The sequence below is a fragment of the Osmerus mordax genome, chromosome 22, assembly GCF_038355195.1.
Source record: "Osmerus mordax isolate fOsmMor3 chromosome 22, fOsmMor3.pri, whole genome shotgun sequence".
Lineage (NCBI taxonomy): Eukaryota > Metazoa > Chordata > Actinopteri > Osmeriformes > Osmeridae > Osmerus > Osmerus mordax.
Genome location: NC_090071.1, coordinates 6,407,114 through 6,428,342, shown reverse-complemented (window position 1 = coordinate 6,428,342; position 21,229 = coordinate 6,407,114). Strand labels below are relative to the sequence as shown.

The window sequence follows — 21,229 nt, the reverse complement described above, 5'->3', positions numbered from 1 at the left end:
CCCCTAACACAATCAGATCATCCAATTGATTTTGCAAAGGTTCTGTGTTTGTATAGTAGTCCTGAGTTTCGTTGTTATCAGCCAAAATTAACCGCCCTAAAACATTCTACATAAAAATATAAATGGTATTTTGTAGTTAGTAGTAATCATCATAAACTACACGATTGAAACTAATCTCACTCTGCATCTCCAGGATCCCCCTGACTCTGAATCAAAGGAAACCAACCTGATTAACCACAACCATATATTAAATTATCATTTAATAGATTGAGTCAGTAGGCTACTAAAAAACATTACAAGTTGATGTAATTCATCAATGGTCTAAATATGCAATTTACCAATTCATTTTAGCTCTGCTTCTACCATGTCTTGTTCTACTCTGACACCTTGTGGTCAATGTAAATATTGCTTTTGGTTGAGAGGAAATGTTTGGCCACTGCCATTGATTGTTCTCTAAATTCAAATTTAGTGAAATACCTTATATGAAGGTAATTTATGGGTATTGACAGATACTATTGATTAACCAGAGAATATTGCAGATGTCATAAAGTGATTGATCAATATTCCACTGGCACCACGGCATAGCAGGTGGGAATACAGTGAGACAGGTAAAGAGAAACATGGATAAAGAGACAATATCCTTAACACATTGCAGGAGGGTAAGGAGACAATTCTCAAACGCCCACGTTTTCTCAAAAGCAGTCAGTTTCCTGCTCTTTTAAATGAGGGTGATGGTGCGTTCAGCAGATCCCTCCCACACAGCTTAGCGGCTGGCTCCACTCCCTCCCACACGCCTGCTAGTGCCGCCCACAATCAGTGTTTCCATGGCAACACATCAGTGACTTGCATTGGCAGAGGCCATCATACAGGGCTGAGACTGTGAGCTGTACAAGTGTGGGTGTTCAGTGATGAGTGGACCGGTTCTCAGGAGAAAATCTGTGTGTATGGGTGTGTGTGAGGAAGAGAGATATAGAGAGGGAGGAGGGGGAGGGTGAGCGAGAGAGACAGGAGGTATGAAAAGGACCTGCGTCAGAGTGAGTCATCAGCCAGTTTCAGAATGTGTTGATATGACGTTGATGCAAATGGTTCAACCAGAGATTCAAACGTTTCTTTTTTAAGAGAGACAGCTTGACCTATGGTCTCGTCAGCTTCTATTCATAGTTTATCTGATTGCCGGAACACATTTTCCCACTACCATAGGTACTGTGACATTGAGTATAATTACCCCCAGACTAGCCAGGACAATACATTGTAAATTGATGAGAAAACAGATCTCAGTTCAAAAAAATAAAGTTTAATGTTTATGTGCTGTATAACAAATAAAATATATTAGTGTTTAAAAAAACTGGTGCATAACTAGGCAAGCCTAATCTAGCTCTATCACTTACAATAACAGTGATAAGAATGTGAATCAACTATTGAGACTTCTATCACACAGCTGGACATGCGTTGATCTCTGAACATCATAGGACAGTGACAGTTAACTAAACCAGTGTGGGAACTGGTGGACGACAGTCATCTAGCACAGAACAATGGCAGGCCAAAAATTATGTCATTACACATATCACTTACATAGGTATTGCATTGGTTGTAGTCTTGGTGAATGACACTATTACAAAACTAACTGCTGTGAGAAGAACATTTACTTCTGACTTTCTTGACCTGAAAGAGGACTTACGGAGTGAACACAATTCACTCAATGGCAACACACAAAGAACACTTAACACCCATTGGCTATGTAGCTAATTCTAACAGCAACATTTTGAATTATGCACTGGTGGTCACAGGTGAAACACTGATAAGATCTAAGGCTATGCTAAGTAACATTAAAATCTTATAAAGCATTTGATACCAGACACTTTCACTGGTGTTCTCAACAACACTTATTTGTTTTTTTTGTTGTGTTTTTTTTTCTTTTGCTCTACATACATAAACACTGTATTGACACCAAAACTACAGCAAATTACATTAATTGACAAAAACCCTGCTTTTCAGATTAGGCTATCATTATTGTGATTTTATACTACTGTATGTACAGGCCCTATGGTTCTGTCCTACAGTGGCTCTAGACTGGGACTTTTGCTTTGTTTGTATAGCAAGAATAGCAATTTATCAGTGTGGTCACTGGAAAACAGACAGAACTAGCCATATGCCTAGTCGAATAACACTGACCTTGAGCCAGAACTCCTTAACAGATCATTTACAACCTCAGTTCAACTTTAACTCTCATAAATACATACAAGACAAGAGAGCAACTGTATGATTGTTCCTTTAAGGGACAACTCGAGTTTGCCCAAATCTTTACCAAACATAAACTAGTAAGTGAGGGCTGAATCCTAACCGTGTTATGTTCCCACAAATCCCTCATTGGTATCAAGTCATCATTTACACAAAAGTAAGAGTTACAGTACGAGCACGGATCTCAAGTTAGGATTCAGCCCCAGAGGACTGAAGTAAATCATCTGTCCAAAAAAAGACAAACAAGTAAAAAACACCCTGGGGTATACAAAGTATACAAAATGCAACTTAGCATTCTTTTCATACCCACTGATCCCGCTCATATTTCACGTGCATGTGACAACATGTACAGTACAGTCAATTAATACATAAAGTACCTGTAATAGCATGAAGTATATCTCATGAGAAGACACCCTGCTCAGCTTCCCCCACGACTGAAAACATGCTCTACGCTTTGGCAAAAAACCTTAAAGTAAATTAAAGAAAAATAAAAGCTATTCACGAGGCAACATTGGTTGTTAAGGCTCTACTGTGGCTGTGCTTGCTTAGTATCTATTGACGGCTAACTGCATACTGTAAAATTTTGAGTAGAACAGGGGAGACGGCGCATGGCGGGAGGCACTATGAGGAATCTTCCGGTTCTGATTTGATGGTCTTCCTGTCGGAGTGACTCTGCGCTCGCTGCGAGGTACCATTTTCTAGGGGATGAACGAAAAGACAAATAAGCAAGAGCGTGTCATGGCAGGTAGGTACATGTTACCATATCTATTACAGTTACAATATTTATGTTGCCAAAAATTAAGAACTTTCTGAAAGTAAATTGGATACAGTGCCAGAAAGGTGAGGGTGTGTGCTTTGATATTCTGGGGCGTTATCAAGACAAAGAACAGACAAAGTTATCTTCAAAGCCATCCTAGATTAAAGTTTCAAAGAGTGATTTGACAAAATGACAGGTCCCAACCATGAAGCTATAAATGAAAACCAGCAGTGTGGGCTAATAGGTGATCTGCTAGGAGGCATTTCCATGTAGCTACAACCAGAGTTCATCCATTGACTGAAGCTGTGGGGGTTTGTGCATTTGTGCATTGATAATCCTGTCATCTCTGTGGTGTGAATGGTACAAGGCTGTTAGATATGGGAACTTAGATGTGTAGCGGCGAGCCGAGTGCTGACCTGTTGCTGGTGTTTTGGTCTCATCTGTGCTGTGGTTATGATGACGTTTGAGCTCGTTGGCTAGCTGCTTCCCCAGGGGAAGCTCCCCCTCTGCCACACTCTGACTGACCATCCGCAGGTTCATTGGTCTCTCATCTGAAAGAAAGAAAAAGACCATGATTGCAAACATCTGAGCAGGATAAACAGTCACGTTTCTCACTGTTTCTACTAGGAGCAGGTTGAGCTGCTCAGTCAGCGCGTAAACCTTCGATGTCTCATTGTCTCACACATCTGCTAGGTTGTGCTTGATAGTGTTCGCCAGCCACCCAGGGCCTGCAGCATTACATGCTCCTTTCATTCAACTTGAATAAAGGTGCTTTTAATAGCGCCTGCTTTACATGTCGTAACCATACCATTTGAAGACTAATGAGGAGAGCGAGGGAGAAAGAATGGGAAGAAGAGAGAAAGAGAGAGAGAAAAAACAGAGAGCCAGACAGAGGGAGAGAGATAGAGAGACAGAGAGAGAGAGAGAGAGAGAGAGAGAGAGAGAGAGAGAGAGAGAAAGAGAGACAGACAGAGAGAGAGAGAGAGAGAGAGAGAGAGAGAGAGAGAGAGAGAGAGAGAGAGAGAGAGAGAGAGAGAGAGAGAGAGAGAGAGAGAGAGAGAGAGAGAGAGAGAAAGAGAGAGACACCCCCTGGGCAACTGGCCGGAGGTAAACATGTGTGGGATTGATAATTACAGGTGGAGGGGGGAATTATGGGAACACAGATATAATGAGCTGTCAAGAGTGGGTGAGTGCAGAAAAAGATGAAAATGAGATGAGTCCCTAAGGAACAGCGAGAACCTGCATAAGGGTTTTCCCCCTCATTTTGAGAAGTTAGAAGTGAAAAATGCAGTAAAAAGAAGAAAAAAAACACAAACCAAAATGTTTGAACGCATCTGTGTTTGGGAGTAAGGGGAGAGCTGTTTTGTGACGGTACCTTGGTTATCTCTGCTTTTGTCCCCTGAGGTGCCGTTGGTATTCTGCGCATCACCCAGGTACTTCAGCGCCCCAGCAGGTATCCTCCAGTCCAGAGCCTGCAGTCGCTCCTGAACGGCGGCATCATGGAGAATCTCCATCTGCCTGGCCAACAGACGCTCCAACTGCATCTACACCACAGAAGAACACAGCCATGATGCCCCCATTCCTACATTTAGATGCAGGGTTAATGCAAGTGTGATGTGAGTGATGTGTATCGCTAGCTACATGAGAGCGGCTCGATAATGAGTGATCATAAACCTCTCTCCTCCCACCACCCGTCTCTAATTAGGATATATTCACAGCAGATGGAGCAGGTGGCATGTAAACTGATATGTGTGAATACTAGTATGGATATATATGTCTATCGAGCTTCATGGGCTGCAGCAGACGAGTTATATGTGAGTTCAAAAAGACAAACAGGACTTGTCCAATTACCTGCAGGTTTCTCCCAACAACCTCCTCTCCTTTTGATTTGGCGCACGCCAACTGCTCTCTCAACATCTCCTGGCGCATGTGGATGGCCTGCAGGGCCTCCTGGATATCAAAAAAGTTCTCCTGGGAATTTCAAGAGGACAGGAAAGATGTGGTTCATTCAGAGTAAGCAATAGGGGATGGGCAAGCCCACAATGGGTTATTCTGGAGGGTCATCGTAAGGGATGGGTCTTGAACATCCTGTGTGTTGACAGGTGTCTCTATATGCACAGCAGAACATTTCCTTATTCTCTTAAAGTCCCACAGAGCGGTGAAGTGATGGAGGCACATGTGTTTTCGATCAAGTGAAGAGTTGAGAATGCCTCTTTCAAGGAAGCCTTGTGCGAACTGAATGCGTTAGAACACAAACGACACCCCAGAGGGTGCGCAGCACAAAGAGGGTTCCTTTCATGCTGTACTCAGCTAGCAATGAAGCATGTAAAAAAAAAAAATCTGAAACATACAGGAATTAACTGGAACTTACCTCAGTTTTAATTCTTTTAGGAGATGGCTCATCTCTCTCCCCATAGCGAGATCTAGGTGGACAGTTCCCATCAGTTTGTGTGCCATTTCAAGACAACAGTGATGACTGTATAGTAATAATAGTACTTCACTGAAATAGTACTTGATGTAATAGTCATTGATGTTAAATGTTAAATGTAATAATGAGGTAATCCCCATCATCCACTGCTCAAAACTTGTATCTATTGTAATGTAATTACAGTAACTACTACTACTGTGTTGATTATATGACTTATATTGCTAACGTCATTTAATGCTGTGGGCTGCTTTGGAGGTGCCTCTTACTTGCTCGTTCTGTACGTGTATTTGTAGGTGACCTCTCTGGAGATCTGGCGGGCTAGCCCAAACAGCTCATCTCTGCGGGTCAGCAGAGCCACATCTCTCATACATAGCTGGGCTGCTGCCTCATTCACAGTCAGCTGGGGGGAGAAAAGGAGAAGAAATGAAGCGCTGAGCATTCCCCACTCCACAGCCACTACTACAAGTGCTGCTTGTGGTTTGAACCCAGAAGCTATCGCTTGAAAAGCACTGCTTATTTCAAGGAGGGACGGTATGCGTGGAGGTACGGCCTAAGGTAAGGCAGGTGTGCGAAAAGCGGGCATCCCCTTTCTGTACCTCGTGAAGGGTCAGGTGTTTGCCGTCCCGCCTCTTGGAGTCGAAGCGTCCGTAGATGGCGCTGTACTTGCGGATCTCCTCCTCCCGGCGCGGGTCGTCGTCGCTCATGTCGAAGATGTGGCTGATCATCTTGGCCAGCTTCTTGTTGGTCTTCAGCTGCTCCTTCACCTCTGCTGGGTCGGTCTTTGGCAAGCCTGGGGCCATCCTCTCCACGCACTCCAGGACCGACTGCACGGCTGCTGCATCCAGGGCCTCCAGACCCTCCCTGGGGGAGGACGGGGAGCCCAGGTCGGAGGGGGACAGGCTCTGCTCGCTGTCGTTGCTGTGGCCGGACCAAAGGCGGGCTTCGCTGCTACTCTGCAGGGGGGAACCTGCTGCCGCCTTGTCCCTGGCTACCTCCAGTTTGCCCGGGTCTGAACAGGTGGCGGCCATGATTTTGGGCACTTTGGCACTGGCGCTGCCACGGTCCTGGGCGTTAAGCAGCGTGGGGGAGCCCTCGGGGAGCTTGTACACGGGGATGCTGCAGACGGGCAGGGATGTGAGAGGCTGGTTGAACAGGGCCGGGTTGGTGACCCAGTCGCGCAGGGCTTTCTGTAGACGCCTCACGTGGAGGGGCTTGCTGGCCATGCCCACCAGGGCCATGATCTCCAGGAACTCCTCCTCCCCAGCCTCACACAGTTGCTGCACGTCATCGCCGCCCTGCTGGATGAAGGCCTCGTAGTAGTAGAGCAGGTTGGCTCTCTGCAGGATCCGATACAGCTGCAGCTCCCCCAGGGTTCTCGGCAAAGCCGCCGCCATACCTGAGGTACAACACACACACAGCGTGGTGAGGTGATAGGCCATATTCTCTCTAAGCGTTACTCATATGCCTGACTGAAGGGAGAAGAAAGGCAGGCACGCGGATCTCTGAGTTGGTCTATGTAGAGTAAGCGCCATTGAGGCCCAAGCTAGGGTTGCAAATATAGGAGTGGCAGTTTAGAGTCCTGGGTTGTTGGGAGGGCCACATGCCACACTCCTCCTCTGCAGGATGTGTAGGTGGGCCCGCTCAGAATAGGCTTTACTTAGCTAAAGGATCCTTAGCTAGCCCTTCATAGTGAGTAACTTGGAACAATGACTATGGGGAAAAGGTCATAATTAACACAGCCAGAATGATTGCCAGCCCAAAAAATGCCCCTGAGAGTATACTATGATTGCGTGCCAGTGTAAAGAAAACATTTGAAGGAAATCATTTTAATTTTGTCACTTCCTAGATGTTGTTTATATCTCCATTTGAAATCATTTTCATAGTCTAGAAACAAACAAAGCTTGCATATCACTTGTCACCAGTAGAAAACTAGGAAATACATACGTAACTGCAAAAACAACTCTATGATCGTTTACATGTCACATTCATCGAAATGTTTCGACTTAGTCACTGTAACCTGGAAGTCATAAACACATGTTCAGTAACTGATCCACAGGCTGTAGAGGTGTAAAAAAGTTAAATGCCAATATCAGTCACAAGACGGGTTACACACCTGGAGAACGTCGGCCTCCTTTGGTTTCCGTTGTTAAAGTGTAATAGACAAACGCCTTATGTATTGTGTAAGCCACAAACTGTCTCAAAAGCACCAGCTCCAAAAATCGGTATCCAAAACACGCTCTCTAAAGACAAACAAATAATTTCCCTGATGCGCGTTGGCACAGATGTGGAGAGCCTTCTCAGAATATTGACTGTCGGTCTTAAAAACACTTTTAAGTCCACTTCGTCTATCTTCGTACTAAAATACAGTGTGAATTGTGTTGACTGTGAGCGAGTCGTCGAGTGCCTGCCTATCCCTCCTGTCCCCACCTATTGAAATTGGGATATTCCGCGGTTGCTACAGTGCTCACGCCCACGCGCCTGCGTGACGCAAATCCTGGCGTGGGCGGACAGGGGCGTGGGAGGCTTCTGCATGGAATACCAAGCACCACATCGCAGCAGCAGCCTCGGTCAGCTGGGACTCGAGTAGGTTCAACACCCGCGCAGACAGTAGTGTACAGAAAATCTTATGGCATTTCAGATGAAGTTTGAATTCGTTTTTTTAAATGAGTTGTGACTTACTTAGATTTTACACACGATAGTCGATCCGTCATCATTGGCACGATTTCTCCTCTACTCATTGAGACAAAATGATAAATTACTTAACATTATTTAAGATATGTTAACATATTCACGAAAAGGTGGTCGATGTCTTCCACGTCTGCTGGATAGCATTCAAGCAGGGAGTGGGAAAAGTGATAAGGAGGCTTGGGGATTTGGTCCCATGTGCACAAACCATGAACCTTTCTCATAGGACTACCACTCCCACGCACACTCATTCTGTTGGCATCAGCTCCTAACCTCTCTGTGTATTGGCCTTGCAACTCCCAGCTGGTGGATCATCACATCCCGCAGTTGTCCAAAATGACACCTGCACTCAGACGAAATCACATGTCGTAGAATATTGTTGAGAAAAAGGTTACATAGACCTTGAATTTATTTTATCCCAGCCTATTTTCTAAGAAAGGAAGTCGAAAACGGGTTTCCAAACAATGTCCTGTAAATTCTGTTTCTTTTGTTTTATATGCAAAGCTTTCTCTCCACTCAACACAAGTACATGTAATAACTCAATCTGCTTCAGTATCAATGAGCTATTTTGGGGAATTAGGCCAGCCACCACACAGTGTACAGCCTTGGGGAGATGAGCTTTGTTTTTCATTTGGAAACAAAAGATAGAATCTATACTCTGCAGAACAGATCTTTTCCCTCGCTCTCGTGAGGCTATTTAAAAAGACTCACAGACACAAGAATAAGCTAATGTCTGTTTAAAGAGAGAGCTATGGAAAAAGTGTCGATAAATTCATGAAAAACAAAGAGATGGATGAAGATAATTGTCAGGGTAGTACTGAGTCTGTTTGCTTTTCAGTGCAGTTTATAATGATGTGTTTTTCCACAGGCATAGGGAACAGGTAGGCTCAGTTTCCAGTACACCCACACCTTTAATCCTGTCTGGCTATGTGGTGTGTGCGGATCTGACCTCCGAGGGCAGAACCAGCTACCAAAGTAGCTCTGACCCTGATGACCCTCCCTGACTATGCCCTAACCCTCAACCCTTCACTGTTTGTTACTGAAGCTCATTAAAAGAACCGACAACATACAAACAACATATGCAATAAAGGAAAAATAACCTGGACGGATCCACCATGGTTTCCGTCCCCTAGCTCAAAGATACGGCCTGCCAGCCGGAAAATCTCTATTTCAGCTTTTAGATGGTAGGTTATTTGGTTGTTCTTTTTAAAGCAGGGTGAACTTTTCTTCCAACTTCAACTTCTTTCCCCCCACACTCCACCCCCCCCCCCTCCCGTCCCTCGCAACTACAAACACATTTCAATGACGAACCCACGCTTGAGCCTGTCAGACCCTCACCATGTCAGAACACCCACGCAGTTCTGCCTCCTTCCCCGTCTCCTCCCACCCCCCTCCCCCCTCCCCCTGACAACCCACATTCACAGACTTTTGCACTAAAGGGGGGTTTAGCCTTCCAAGTTCCTCTTTTGAAGCACTGCAAAACGATTCCTATTTTGGATTATAGAAGCTTATACCCATCGATCCATTGATCCTTGTTGATTACAGTTCATGCAGTGAATTGGTAAAGTAAAATCCAAATAAATAGCCTGACAAAATAAATGCAACAACCGTATTACGCATTCGGTACATAGTTCATTATTGTCATGGAAGTTAGTATCAGATTATTGTTCAACAGTGTATTGTTACATACATGTGGATTTAGGTTAGTCTCTGAGGCAGGTACAGTGTTCCAGTACATCTACACTTGACCTGACTTCCAGATTGTGTTTGTGCTTAAATTTGTGAAAAACAAGATAATTTGTGGGTGCACTGAGCAGTAGCACATTACTTTGTAGGTATCTGAGAAAGTGTGGGATGTCATGAGCAGCTTATGTCTGAGTGAACATGTGTGTCTCTGTGTGGGCGGGAAGTGAGTGTGTGGGCGGGGAGTGTGTGTGTGGGTGTTTTGGTGTAGGCGGGGTTGTCTGACATGCAGAGATTGGAACTGCAATCTTGACAGCACAACGTTACACATTTTAAATGGTAAATAGATGGTTTGGCCATTGTTGGAATCAATCTCCCTCTAGTATTTGATTTGGCCAGGAACTAAAGCATGCAGGTGAACATTCAAGAGTGTTCCTATTAAACTGTAATTGATACCACAGATAGAGCATGCCACACTTGGACACAGGGGGAAGCTAGAATTGCACAGCCCACATGGAGACTCCATGGGGGGGCTCTCTGTCTTCAATCTATGCAAGCAGGCTGATAATAAGGGGAATTGCATATGGTGTGCCTGAGGGGATTTGCCCACGTGGGCGGGCCTGTGACCACGCAGGTAGCCGAGACCCCGCTCCGCCCACTGTGTAGACCTGCTAATGTGTTCCATGTCCTCTGCTGCAGGAGAAGGCGTAGAGCCCACCCGTCAGCTCGTATCAAGCTTAGGGAACCCTGACGCTCCTTCTGTGAAACTTTCATGCTAATTTCTGAGGTGTGCACTTATCTGAGGGCGTCCTTATTCTGGAAAGATTTCACTTGCCAATACTACCAGGAGTCTTGAGCTTCTCGTCCAACCACTATACACCACAAAACTATTAAAATCCAAGAACATTCGGAAATTCTGATAAAGCAATATAATAATCGGCAAAACAATGAAAACTACATGAGTGTAAGTAAAGTTGATTTGCTCTTTGAAGTAAAGGCACAATTTTTGCATGATTATTGCTGTTAAGTTTTTGATCTCAACCCAGCAGGCATGAAAAACAACAACAGCTAGGGATTAGACCCCCCCACTCACACGCCTACCTTTCAAACACAAGTCCCTGACTCAATTAGAAGAAAAAAAGCTTGGCAACTTAGGTTTCCTTACAGAATGTACTTATTCAAAGAGCTACTGTATCCGCCTCACTCTCGGCTGCACATCTGATAAAAGTGAGAAGAAAATGGATGTAAATGTTGCAGTGCAAGGCAAGAAAGTGAAGGCTTGGCCAGGCGGTGTCCAGGTTGTGACCCACGGGTCTGAGCTGGAAGCCCAGGGCTCAGCCGGCCAGCATGGCATTGATGGGAGCCGAGTGAGCTGCTGTCCTGCTGTGCTGTGCCGTCTGTGGGGGCTGGTGGGCTGGGCTGAGGAAGCCCACGGCAGGCCTGGCCTGTGGGCGTCATGTATGGGGCGATTGATCACTGGGAAGACAAAGCCCTTCACTGTCTCTGTGTGCTGCTCCCCTCTCAAAAGAGGACATCCTGGGGTCTGCGGTCTGTGTTTGGAGTCCTAGAGGTGACATGGGAGATGGAGTTTGAACCCTTACCGTTTTAAGAGGATGTAAAGCGATGTTACATATCTGTTAGAAGTTCATTTTACCACCAACTGGCTTCAGTGTGCATGTAGGTCAACGGCACGTTATCAGTGCGTTGTGTGAACAGTGATGGCAGCCAGCTGAAACAGACCCTGTTGCAAGACTGACCATGGCAGCTGTCTGATTTAATTTCTCGTAGTGCATCAGGAGTGTCTGCAGGCAGGGAACGGACCAGTCACCATCGCCATGAGTCAACAGATTCAACAAAGTCCCATATGCAGGGCATCTCAGAAGCCTGTACAACAGTGGTCAACAGAGTCTAAAATAGTTGAGTAGTTGAGCTCAGAATGGTCAACAAGCTGATTAATTAAATTTGGTTAGTTGGTTAATTACCATAAAAAGCATTGAAACCTTACATTGAAATCAACTAGATGTTGAATAAATATGTCAGACAAATTACAAATCACAATTGAAGTGGCATATACATTATTTATTCCTTTCATGCCTTGAACGATAGCCCCAAAACAATCAAAGGTAAACAGTGTGGTCTCAAAGTGAACGCCCTGCAGCAGGTCATACTGCCTACCCATGTGAACAATAAAAAAAAGATACTATGGGACAATAAATTATTGTTGACCACTTGATTTAATTTTGTGGAGCTTAATTTGTGTTCTTTGATAAAACAAAACCCTTGTCAGTATGTCAGCGAGAGCTACGAGGAAATGACATTAAATTGCATTAATTACCACACTCAAAACAAAGGCAATAGGGAAAAACAATGAAGCAGCTGATGAGATTTCAACACAAATATTAGACCTAATCTATGCCAAGACCATTTTTTATTTACATGGGACATAGTCTAGTTTTTGCGGAACACTATTACTGTCCTCCCACACAATCCCATCAGCAGCAGGCACACCATGACCTCAATAACATCCACACTCCACACAGCAGTAAACACACACACGCAAACACACACCACGTACACACTAATATCAGGTGGGTCTAAGCCGTGTACAGTAGCACACTACTGCCCCCAAGTGGCCAATCCTGGAACTATTAGGACGAGTCCTGATAATAGAGGAAGTAGTTCAGTGTGGGATAATTAAGCCTTCTAAAATGTCTTTATTGTACTTGGCTTCTAAAGAGTCAGAAGTTTAAATGCTGTCATAATATGGAAAACGGAAAAATACAGGAGCAATAAATACGCGTCAGAAGCGATCCGACTTCCCCCTTCGACCAAAAGTTATGTATACCAAGGACTCTAGTCACCAACGCTCTAAGCACAATGCAGGAAAACTGCAGTGTAATGTTTGCATATCACAGTGAAATTATGTAATTAAAAAATCAATGACCCTACTGCACAACACCATTGCAGACATTGAACGAAAAGATAAACGCGCATCAAGAGGCACTTCAACATCATGGATCCAATCCAAGTTCCATTCGACAAATACTTGTGTTCATAGGTGAGTCTTGAGTATTAATAAACACTCACTTAACATGATTCATATAAATACTTCCTTCGGGAATAAAGGGAGACAGCTACACTAGACATGGAAGTGTCAACTCTGGCTCACTGAAGCCGCTAGATGAGGAGTGTACGTAAGTGAGGGAGGTGTACACATGCACTGGCTATATGTTCCCAGGTAAGAAGACAGGGTTCTCCACTGGGGTGTTCTGGTCTGGATGGACTGGGGTCTGATCCCAACTCCCCTGACCGTCGGTGGGCTCTGAAAGTGCCTGGCTGAGGGCTAATGGGGGTCCTGTGGGGTGAATGGACACCTGGGGGTCGTTGGTATGGTCGCAAGAGTCTCTGTGAGAAGTCACCACAGCTTGATATTCCGCATTCCGCTCATTTGGCACCTTAAAAAAAAAAAAAGGTTTTACGCACTTCTTAGTTATCAGACGTCATTGGATGAGCTTTATGACCCAACGTTAAGAGCATGCAGATACTAGAGTGAGTCAATTGGGTGTGGTAACACAATAAGTATTACACACACACCCACTTTGCCTACATACGCCAAACACACACACACAACATTACTGTATACACACAGACAGGACTGCAAACACACCCAATGTGAACCCAACCCACAAAGATCTATTAAGCCCTGCAGTTTTGAAAATCGGCACACACTCTCACCTTTCTGCATTGGGAAGGAAGGCATGTAATAGGGAAAAGAGCAGTTAAAAAAAATCAGTCAAACGTTAGTGCAAACAAGCACATTCAGATAAGCAGGCTTTTAAAAGAACCCTGAGAAATGAGATGGACAAAGTTCAGAGAGCATATATCTATGTATTCGTTGCCTTGTCATGTCTTCATTTGCTTATTCAACCGTACCTGCAGCGGCTGTCTCTCTGTGGGCGGGTGGATCCTCGCCATCCTGATCTTCTCTCGGATCTGGAGCACGGCGAAGGCAATGGTGACCCAGGGGGCGCCAGAGAGCACCCAGGCTGGGCGGTTGACGTCCTCCTGTTCCTCCTGGTGCTTGGTCTTCTTGGTGGGCTGCCGGGCCTCCGGACGGGGCACCATCACGCCAGTCTGGTTCTGGACCAGGTCGATGGTGGCGATGGGCACAGGACTCGAGGGCACGGGGATATTCTCTGCCAGCATTTTATCCTCTGTGGGGAGATACGGGGTACAATACCATCCTTTACTGGCAAGCACTGATGCTAGGTAAAATACATTGAAGATTCTCCACTCCCCCCCCATCAGCCATCATGTTTCGGTTCCAGAGTAATTCCTCCTACCTTTCTCCTCATTCTTCCCTGTGATACACTGGATGAAGGAGAAGACAAGGAGGATGACGAGGGAGGCCATTCCTATCCCCCGGAAGGTCTCAGCCACTCCTGTAAAAATGTGTTTGTTCGTTTACAGGGCGTGATACAAAACCGTGAAAAAAACCCACAAGAATATACTACTGGTTTCACAAAAGGGGAAGGTGTGTTGGAAGAGTGTCCATCCTACCAAAGTAGTTGACAAAGACTCCGCCCACCATGGCCCCGCAGCCCCTGCCTAGACCGAGGTGGACCCCCTGTAGGATGCCCTGGGCCGAGGTCCGCAGGGCCGGAGGGACGGCAGCGCTCAGATAAGAGATGCAGGCCGCCCACACAGACGCGTGGGTCACACCTACACCACAAGAAAAACACAGGGAGCCAAACAAACATCACTTTTGTACTGAGGTGCCCACATGAACAAATTTAAATTTTTAAAGCATTAGTTCCAATAAGCATAATTACAATAATACTGAAATGTTATATCCAACTGTAACCGTTGCCAGCAAACTTGATCCATTTTAGTGTCCTTCTAAAGTACCTAAAGGAGTAGTTTGAAGCGTCTGTTGACTCTACGTAGTTCATATAGGAAAGTCCCTAGATCAGGTATGAAGTTCAAACTTCTGGAGTTACTGGTGCAGCACTGGTGCAGCACTGGTGCAGCACTGTCACCACAAAATATTTCTTGTTTCAACACAATGGTTTTTAACAGAGCATACTTATGCTACTGCTCGTGTGAGACTGCTGAACTAAAATTGACATTTGACTCAGCACAGGGCTTCAAACTCAGTGCACAAGGTCCTGTGTTATCATGTTGCTACATACCTAAAATACCGTCACATGCTCAGAGAATGGGACCATACAGAAATTATAATGTGGGTGGAGCAAGGCAGTCTTAATGTTTAAGGCTAGAATTTGAGAAGACTAAGCACCTATATTAGGTTCATAGGCAGCTTTATAGGCCATCACTCATCCAATGAGGACATTGTTCTTTACCTCAGTAAAGCTGAATTTGAATGTTCAATGATGGCAGAGGTTCTTGTTTACCAACTGTTTGAAAGTAGGAGTGTAATGTTTGACAAGGCCAACCACACCACGGGTGCTAGTAAGCTAAGTTATTGCTCCTCCACAACCATGGCAAACAAACAGCCTATCCTTTGCACAGGGATAGTCATGCTAAAACCCATCTTTATCATGTTTCCGTGTATCCTTGCAGTGGGGTGCTGCGACTAAAATATATGCGTGTCCAGAGTGCGCATATCCTTTTCCGTGTTATGAATTGAGTTGCCAAGGAAATGGCTGTTTGATAAGCCGTAGCTTGAACAAACAGGCAGAGTTCCTGTCCCCAGACTACCCCTCAGCGGTTCAGCTCAGGCCACGACTAACGAACACGCCTCAGAATCGACGCACACACCGAGGGACGTCATCACTTGACCTTCTCGCTTACCTTGAAGAACCTCCATGGGCAGGACTATCCAAGCGCTCTCCAAGTACGAAATATACAAGTAGCGAGCAGTGTTGCATGCCAGGCCGATGTACAGGACCCTGGGATGGGAGAGGGTGGCAGTGAAGATATCAATCATTAAATCATAGATCAGTAAACCATTTTAACACTGGTCTGGACTGAAAGATTGAAAAGACATCTGCTTCAATATAAAAGGACAGAGCCACTGCAACTGGCCTAGCCTGATTTCATTGAATGCTGCTGACAAATAAAGTAGATCGGGTTGTAAACAAACATCTGACCTGTGTTCAGTCTTTAAATGGCCTGTCTCTGTGAAAGGGACAACAGGCTGCTCCTTCTATTCTATTCACGTGATCTTGTTGTGAAACAAATGTCATACTTGATTAGTTATTACTTGAACCACAATTAAAGCAAAATGAAAATATGTTTGAATGTTCCTTGTTGGCTGGTCAGAATTCCTGTTTGTATTAACATGGTCTTAACCCAGGAAACAAGAAATATACCAGTGTTATCATAACCCTAGTCAGACAACCATCCAAGGTCTAACGGACAGCATGAAACTGGGTTCAATGTCCAGTGAGCTGTTAAGGTAAAGCTCAATGGGTAAAATCCTCACATTTCAGGAACAAAAACACCTTCAACTAAGAGAGGACTGTAGAACCTGCTTGACTAGAACCACCTTTTGAGGATTTGTATTTGTTGATAGCTAAAACAGAGAATGAGTGCTTTGACGATCTGAGGCTTAAGCCTCTACAAAGGTGGAGAAATGGAAGCAGGCATCACAGTGCTGCACTGATGTTGGTCGCAGAGAACCCTGAGGGCCTCCCTGCTCCTGAAACATAACACCCCCCTCTCAAATGTCCCTGCTCTGTGCAAAGTCTGTGCGACTCCACTCCCCAACACAGTCAATGAAATCATTGTTTCCCTGAAGTAAAGTGCATGGATTGCTGAGAAATCATTGGTTAAACAGGTCAGTTCAAATGTAAGATAGCAATCCTCATTTAGGTTTAATCCACCCTCTCCAAAATCCTGTCTTTTCTTACCTGATGTGACCCACCAATTCGATGAACTTATGGCTGGTGAAGTAGGCAGCCAGCTCTGACGCGTGGCTTAGGACAGAGCACACGCCAAACAGAGTGGTGGACCCCTTCAGGTCCTCCAGGTGCCAGTACAGGAAGGTAAACACAAAGCCGTACCCGAAGCCCATGAACCAGGCCACGAACAGCACCGTGCTGTACTGCACGCTGCACAGCAGTCGGATCAGGTCACTGTAGCTGTAATGTTGGGGGCCCGAATCGGACGATACGGGGCTCTGGTCCAGGCCCGCCTCTGGGGATGGAGTCAGCCCGTTCCTGGTAGATGGTGTGGCCTCCGCCTCATCCTCCCCCTCCCCCAGCTCCTGCCTGTAGTTCCCATAGTCAAAGTAGAACTGTGTGGCCACCACCAGGGCGGCACCCATCAGAACCCCAAACACGATGAAGGCAACCTGGTAGTTCCTGTATTCGGGCAGGACACAGCCCAGGCCATTGATGATGATGTCGACGTGCGTGTGGTCGATCCAAATCCCCACCAGGAGCATGACCAGGCCCCAGCCCAGGGAGCCCCACATCCTCTGCAGGCCGTAGCGGTCCCTGTGAGTCCCCAGGTACTGGAGGGTAACCGTGTCCACGATGGTCACGGCGGGCGCGCTGAAGAACTCACCCACAATGATGACCAGTAGGATGATGAGGAAGATGGTCTCTACCTGGTCCTGATTGTAAATGATGATGTAATCTTTGGCTTGGGTGGTGGTGGGCATGGTGGTGGTGGTGGTGGGGATGGTACTGGGGGTGCTTATGGTGGTGGTTGGTGTAGTGGTGGTGGTTGTGGTGCGTGTAGTGGTGGTGGGTGTAGTGGTGGTGGTGGTGGGTGTAGTGGTGGTGGGTGTGGTGGTGGTGGGTGTAGTGGTGGGTGTAGTGGTGGTGGTGGTGGGTGTAGTGGTGGTGGTGGTGGGTGTAGTGGTGGTGGTGGGTGTCACTGCTGTGGTAGTTGGCATCGACAGAGTAGTAGGACCGTCAGTAGTATTGGCATCTGTATTTCTTTCATACCTCCAGTGCATGTTACTGGGGGAATCGGAATTATCCAAAAGTGAAGAGTCACCATGGGAATGATCTATGTGGCGGCGAATGATCTTGTCATTGGTGTGATTGGCTAGCAGGGAATCATTGATGAATGATACAGTCTGGGGGAGTGTTGGGGCCACAGTTGGGGTCACACTAAACTTCTCAACACATGTCATGTCAGCTGGCTTCACAAAGCCAATGCCACAATTGAAGACCAACCAGCACAGCACAGAGAACACCAGGACTGGCTTCCCTTTCTTAAAGCGATCAGCCACCATGCCCCAGAAAGGTGCACTGCAGAATTCGATAAAGTAGCGGATCCCAACCAATAGGCCGCTACGACTAGGCGACATCCCAAGCTGCTTGTAATAGACGGCGAGGAAAGGGTGCAAGGAGCCGTAGGCTGCATAGAAGAAGAAGTAAAAGATTTTGGAGATGAGGAGATGGCTATCAATTCGGAGGCAGAGTCTCTCCCAGCAGCCAATGGCCATGGGTGAGGACATGTCTGTAGCAGGTGTTTCTGATGAAGGCCCTTGAGGAGGAAGCTCTGTAGGCAGCTCCAGGGAGAGAGAGTTGAAAGGCTCAGCCAGGACATACTTTTTCTTCTGGTCTTCTTCATCATCCGTTAGGATGGCAACTTTGTCATCGTCTGCCATTTCTGTAACACAGTATAATGAAAGCGTAAATATACATACAATTCACAACATTTAATTTCAATAAATAGCAATCAATGTGTAACGTGACTACTAAAACAATTTACGCGGAGTCAACATTCATGTTGAAAACGTATTTTCTCACGTTACCATAACGTTGGAAAACACTCCTCATTGATAAGGCGCGACAGCGACATTTCAGTGTCATATGCGGAAGTAAATGTCAAAGCTAGCAATTACATTGAGAATATCAGAACAAAAGGATATGCAAAGGGATTGGGTGGGTTATTTATACTTGACAATACAATAAACTTTATTGGTAGGTTATTACAAAAATAATCAATAGGGCTACTACCCGGTGAAAACACAGACCCAAAAGCTACCTAGAGCCATATATTTTACAACGCTAACACACAAAGAAACACAATAAAAATGTTACATTGAGAAACCGTTCTATATAAACTAATGACAGAATAATGCACTCGTTCTTTATTCATACCTGTTTAATTCAAGTCACCGGTCAGTGCCCCATCAAACTATGACTGCGCAGCTTCGGCAGCAATTCAGATTCCTTGCAAGCATTTCTGGTTTTATGTATACAACTTTAATTATTTTATATCCATAGATACATGAAGAAATATCCGTGTTGATTCTTATAAACATTTGAAAAATAACTGTATCCACGGGCCATACAATCATTCCGGTTTTTTTTTTTTTCTTTACGAACTCGATCTCTCCCACCTGTGCTTCGCGAACCAGGGGATGGGCAAAGGGATGGGCTGTACTAGGCGCCGTGACGTCCCTATCTTTTAAAGTGAAAGCTCTTGTCTCGACAGTGGATGTCCTTATGATAATAATTTCCGCATATTTTGACGAAATGTCAGTGGTTACAAATACTGGAATAAACATCAAAATTGAACATGTGATGACAGTGGGATGCGGGCTATAGGCTACTGTTGTTGCTGCAGTCAAAGTGAGATGAAAAATGTAAATAGGCCTTTGGCCTATTTAGGAACAAGGAAAAGAAGGTTGGACATTATCATGCTCTGTTCAGTATAAGATTGCTGACTGATGTAGAAATGTAAAAAGCCACCACTGCCCAGTCTCATTTTATTATTTTCAAAATTTTTAATCAAATATTCAACACCACAACCAGTGTGTTGCGAAGCACTGAGTACATACTTAGGCCCACTAAAACAGTTGTCACAATTATATATAGCCAACTGAATAAAGATAGAGTAAGTTAGAACAAAAATATTATCTGATCAAAAATCAGATAATATCCCAAAAACAGGGAGGGAATCGGGCTAGTAATCCGAAGGTTGCCAGTTCGATTCCCGGCCGTGCAAACTGACGTTGTGTCCTTGGGCAAGGCACTTCACCCTACTTGCCTCGGGGGAATGTCCCTGTACTTAGTGTAAGTCGCTCTGGATAAGAGCGTCTGCTAAATGACTAAATGTAAATTACATTACATATTCTATATAATTCTTCTAGGATATAATACATTTTGGTTGATAAATGGTTAATTCTCAGACTCATCTGACATGTCTCCCTGCTGTGTCCAGTGTTTACTATTTTTCTTTTTCTTTCTCTTCCTTTCTGCCATCACCATGGCAGCCAGCACCGTTGTCACCACGGTGACGGTAATGACTAGCACTGTGACTGTCTCAGCTATACACAGCTCAGTGTCCACATCCATCAGATGGTAGTTTTCCAGTTCAGGTGGAGCGCTGCAGCTCAGGTTGTGGTAGTCGTCCAGGAAGAGCCTCTGGACACTCTTCAGCTTTCTAAACTCCCTCTGCAGGTCGCAGTCACAGTTCCAAGGGTTCCCCTCCAGAAGGATATGGGTGCTGTAGGTGTGGATGCTCAGGAACGTTTTAAAATAGACGGTGCTCAGGTGATTATGGGCTAGATTTAGCAGTGCTATGTTGGTGAGGGGCTTGAAGACCCCTTCTTCTGTCCGGGTGATGCGGTTCCCCTGCAGGTTGAGCACCTCCAAGGATCGGAGCATGGAGAAGATCCCGTTGTTGAGCGAGCTGATCTTGTTTCCCTCCAGATGGAGCTGGCGTAAGGTGCTCATGGAGCCAAAAGATCTCATCTGGATGGAATGGATGGCATTGTCCGTCAGATTGAGCCTCTGTAGGCCGTCCAGGTGCATGAAGGTCTTGCTGTCCAAGCTCCTCAGCTGGTTCTCTGAGAGCAGCAGCTCCCTCAGAGCCCCTAAGCCCAGGGAGAAGCCCTCGCCGAGGGAGCAGATCCTGTTCCTGCTCAGGTCCAGCTTCTGAAGGAACTCCAGCTGGGAGAAGGCACCGTCAGCCACGGCACTGATGTTGTTGTCATGTAGGAGCAGCACCCGAAGTTTGCGGACCATTTGAAGGGACTTTTCCGGGATGAAGGTCAGCTGGTTTTCAGACAGGTCCAAGAGCTCCGTTGAAGGGGGGATGCTGCTAGGCAGTTGTGTGAAGAAGGCTCGGACACAGATCGTCATCTTGACTTCCCCACGACATTCACAACCTGTCTCACATGGGCTGCTGTTGGACTTGGCATATACCTCCATCAACAGAAGAAGAAGGAAAAAGTACTGCATGTTAGCTCCTGGGATTGCCTGGAAAAAAAGATATAAAAAGTTACAATGTATCACAAATAACTGGAGTAGGACACGCAGAATAAAATATGCACAAAATGTAACTTTAAACACTTCTACATGTAAATAGTTCTGTCACGCATGATATAAAACTCATAATAGTTTGTCATGCTTAATTATCAGACACTAATGGAAAAAAGCACTATAACATAAATAACTACACAACACAGCACAACCTAGTTTTGTAGTTTTGATGAGGTTTCGATG

General features: G+C 45.4%; 3 protein-coding genes across 3 annotated transcripts; all 3 read right to left on the bottom strand.

The window, feature by feature from the left end:
- Positions 1-1,274: 1,274 nt before the first annotated feature.
- Positions 1,275-7,841, bottom strand: nab1a (NGFI-A binding protein 1a (EGR1 binding protein 1)). Its single transcript, XM_067260884.1, has 8 exons — positions 7,537-7,841; positions 6,020-6,819; positions 5,690-5,823; positions 5,367-5,418; positions 4,847-4,966; positions 4,371-4,539; positions 3,412-3,546; positions 1,275-2,936 (listed from the first exon to the last, which is right to left on the bottom strand). The coding sequence occupies exons 2-8, from the start codon at positions 6,815-6,817 to the stop codon at positions 2,860-2,862; spliced, it is 1,485 nt and encodes a 494-aa protein (XP_067116985.1). The 5' UTR covers positions 6,818-6,819; positions 7,537-7,841; the 3' UTR covers positions 1,275-2,859.
- Positions 7,842-11,855: 4,014 nt separating this feature from the next.
- mfsd6a (major facilitator superfamily domain containing 6a) lies at positions 11,856-19,130 on the bottom strand. The gene is made up of 7 exons (XM_067260873.1): positions 18,878-19,130; positions 16,667-18,383; positions 15,606-15,703; positions 14,352-14,513; positions 14,135-14,233; positions 13,725-14,005; positions 11,856-13,246 (listed from the first exon to the last, which is right to left on the bottom strand). The coding sequence occupies exons 2-7, from the start codon at positions 18,379-18,381 to the stop codon at positions 13,016-13,018; spliced, it is 2,586 nt and encodes an 861-aa protein (XP_067116974.1). The 5' UTR covers positions 18,382-18,383; positions 18,878-19,130; the 3' UTR covers positions 11,856-13,015.
- Positions 19,131-19,900: 770 nt separating this feature from the next.
- LOC136966472 (leucine-rich repeat-containing protein 4C) lies at positions 19,901-20,965 on the bottom strand. Its single transcript, XM_067260978.1, has one exon. It carries the CDS (start codon positions 20,963-20,965, stop codon positions 19,901-19,903), a length of 1,065 nt encoding a protein of 354 aa, XP_067117079.1.
- Between the last annotated feature and the right edge of the window lie 264 nt (positions 20,966-21,229).